This window comes from Teleopsis dalmanni, unplaced genomic scaffold, assembly GCF_002237135.1.
Source record: "Teleopsis dalmanni isolate 2A unplaced genomic scaffold, ASM223713v2 unscaffolded_contig_0651, whole genome shotgun sequence".
In the NCBI taxonomy this organism is placed as follows: Eukaryota; Metazoa; Arthropoda; class Insecta; order Diptera; family Diopsidae; genus Teleopsis; species Teleopsis dalmanni.
Genome location: NW_024032033.1, coordinates 6791 through 8229, shown reverse-complemented (window position 1 = coordinate 8229; position 1439 = coordinate 6791). Strand labels below are relative to the sequence as shown.

General features: G+C 30.3%; 1 protein-coding gene across 1 annotated transcript; it reads left to right on the top strand.

The window, feature by feature from the left end:
- The first annotated feature begins 216 nt into the window (after positions 1-216).
- Positions 217-1056, top strand: LOC119663620. Its single transcript, XM_038073229.1, has 2 exons — positions 217-309; positions 405-1056. The coding sequence occupies exons 1-2, from the start codon at positions 263-265 to the stop codon at positions 973-975; spliced, it is 618 nt and encodes a 205-aa protein (XP_037929157.1). The 5' UTR covers positions 217-262; the 3' UTR covers positions 976-1056.
- Positions 1057-1439: the final 383 nt, after the last annotated feature.

Here is a 1439-nt window from a genome sequence, read left to right as displayed (position 1 = left end):
TCTAGAATAAGAGTAGAACACAAAGTCCAGAAAGTCCAGGTTTACAATCTGTGATAACAAGTTTTATAATCAGATTTTAATCCAGTACTCTTGTTTTTATTTTTAAGTTATATATAAATAATAATGACACTTCAAATATATTTGTATTTTATGACAAAAAAGAACAGTCAAATCAACTTAATAAAAAATTTTCGATAAAAATTTCTTAATATTTTCATAAGAATTTGACTGATATATACTATATTTTTCAATCAAAATAATTATGTGGTTATTTAAGAAATTATTTGGCAAATCAAACGTGGAAGAAAGGTAATTAATTTTTATGAAAATTATAAATTAGATTAATATTCATAAAAACTTTTTTCTCTAATTTCTTTTTGTGATTAATCTCCGTAATACCACAGCCGGAACACAGAAGCATCTGGAATCGATGCAATACCAAATACGGACTTAGCAGGATCGAGCTGCAGTTCGCAATCTCCTCCAATTGAACAGGTAACGATGGTGTGTAATGAGACGTCAGTTTCGGACAGTAATTTAAGTATCCGTGGTAGTGTCGTTTGTGATGATCTACCACAAAGGCAACTATTACCTGTAGAAAAGACAGAGCTCAAGATAGAACACGTTTATAATTTACGTAGTCGTAGCAAAAATTCAATTTCAGAGAGCCTTAATGTAAATGAAGAAGGTTTAACTTCTCGAGTTGTGAATGATGAAAAGACAATCTGTGGACAAAAGCAATCCATTCATGCGCAAGATCTTGGTAAGCGAAAAAAGGATGAATTAACTCAACATGGTGGTGGTGATACTATAAGCCGTTCGGTTGTAATAAATGAAACAAAACTTGAGAAGAAACTCAATATTGCAAAACGTAAAAGGTGTAGCACTGATGAGGCTGCAACAGCTAAAAGGATACGTACTGAGGACGAGGATGGAAATGATGCTTCCAATATGGACACAAGGGATGCTGAATAAGAAGAGTAAAACTTGAAATATAACTAAAGAAAAAGTCCACCTTAATAAATATTTATTTTCGTATTTATTATATTCAAATAGTAAGACATATTTAAAAAAAAAAATTTATGTGTTAAAAGTGATTAACAAATTCTATTAAAAATAATCATTTTGCATATATATTCTGACATCATGTATATATCTCTGAATAAATTCTTTGAATTAAAACGTTCGATTTAAACTGATAGTTTCTTAGATACTCATTGAAACAACAACATATCCCAGTACTGTATAACTTTTAGTTCCAATTAATCAATGATACGGAGAGTATGGGAGAAAGTTAATCAACTATCCACACTATTTCTGCAGTACTGAAGTTTAGACAGATTTTCAATTTCCAGATAGAAGACGAAAGTAAACTCAATTTGAGTTTGTGGTCGTAGATATAATATTGGTAGCAGATATAAGATAGACACATAAGAGGT

Coding starts and splice junctions, on each gene's coding strand:
- LOC119663620 (XM_038073229.1), top strand. CDS start 263: ATGTGGTTATTTAAGAAATTATTTGGCAAATCAAACGTGGAAGAAAG. Junction 310..404: donor AAATCAAACGTGGAAGAAAG/GTAATTAATTTT, acceptor GTAATACCACAG/CCGGAACACAGAAGCATCTG.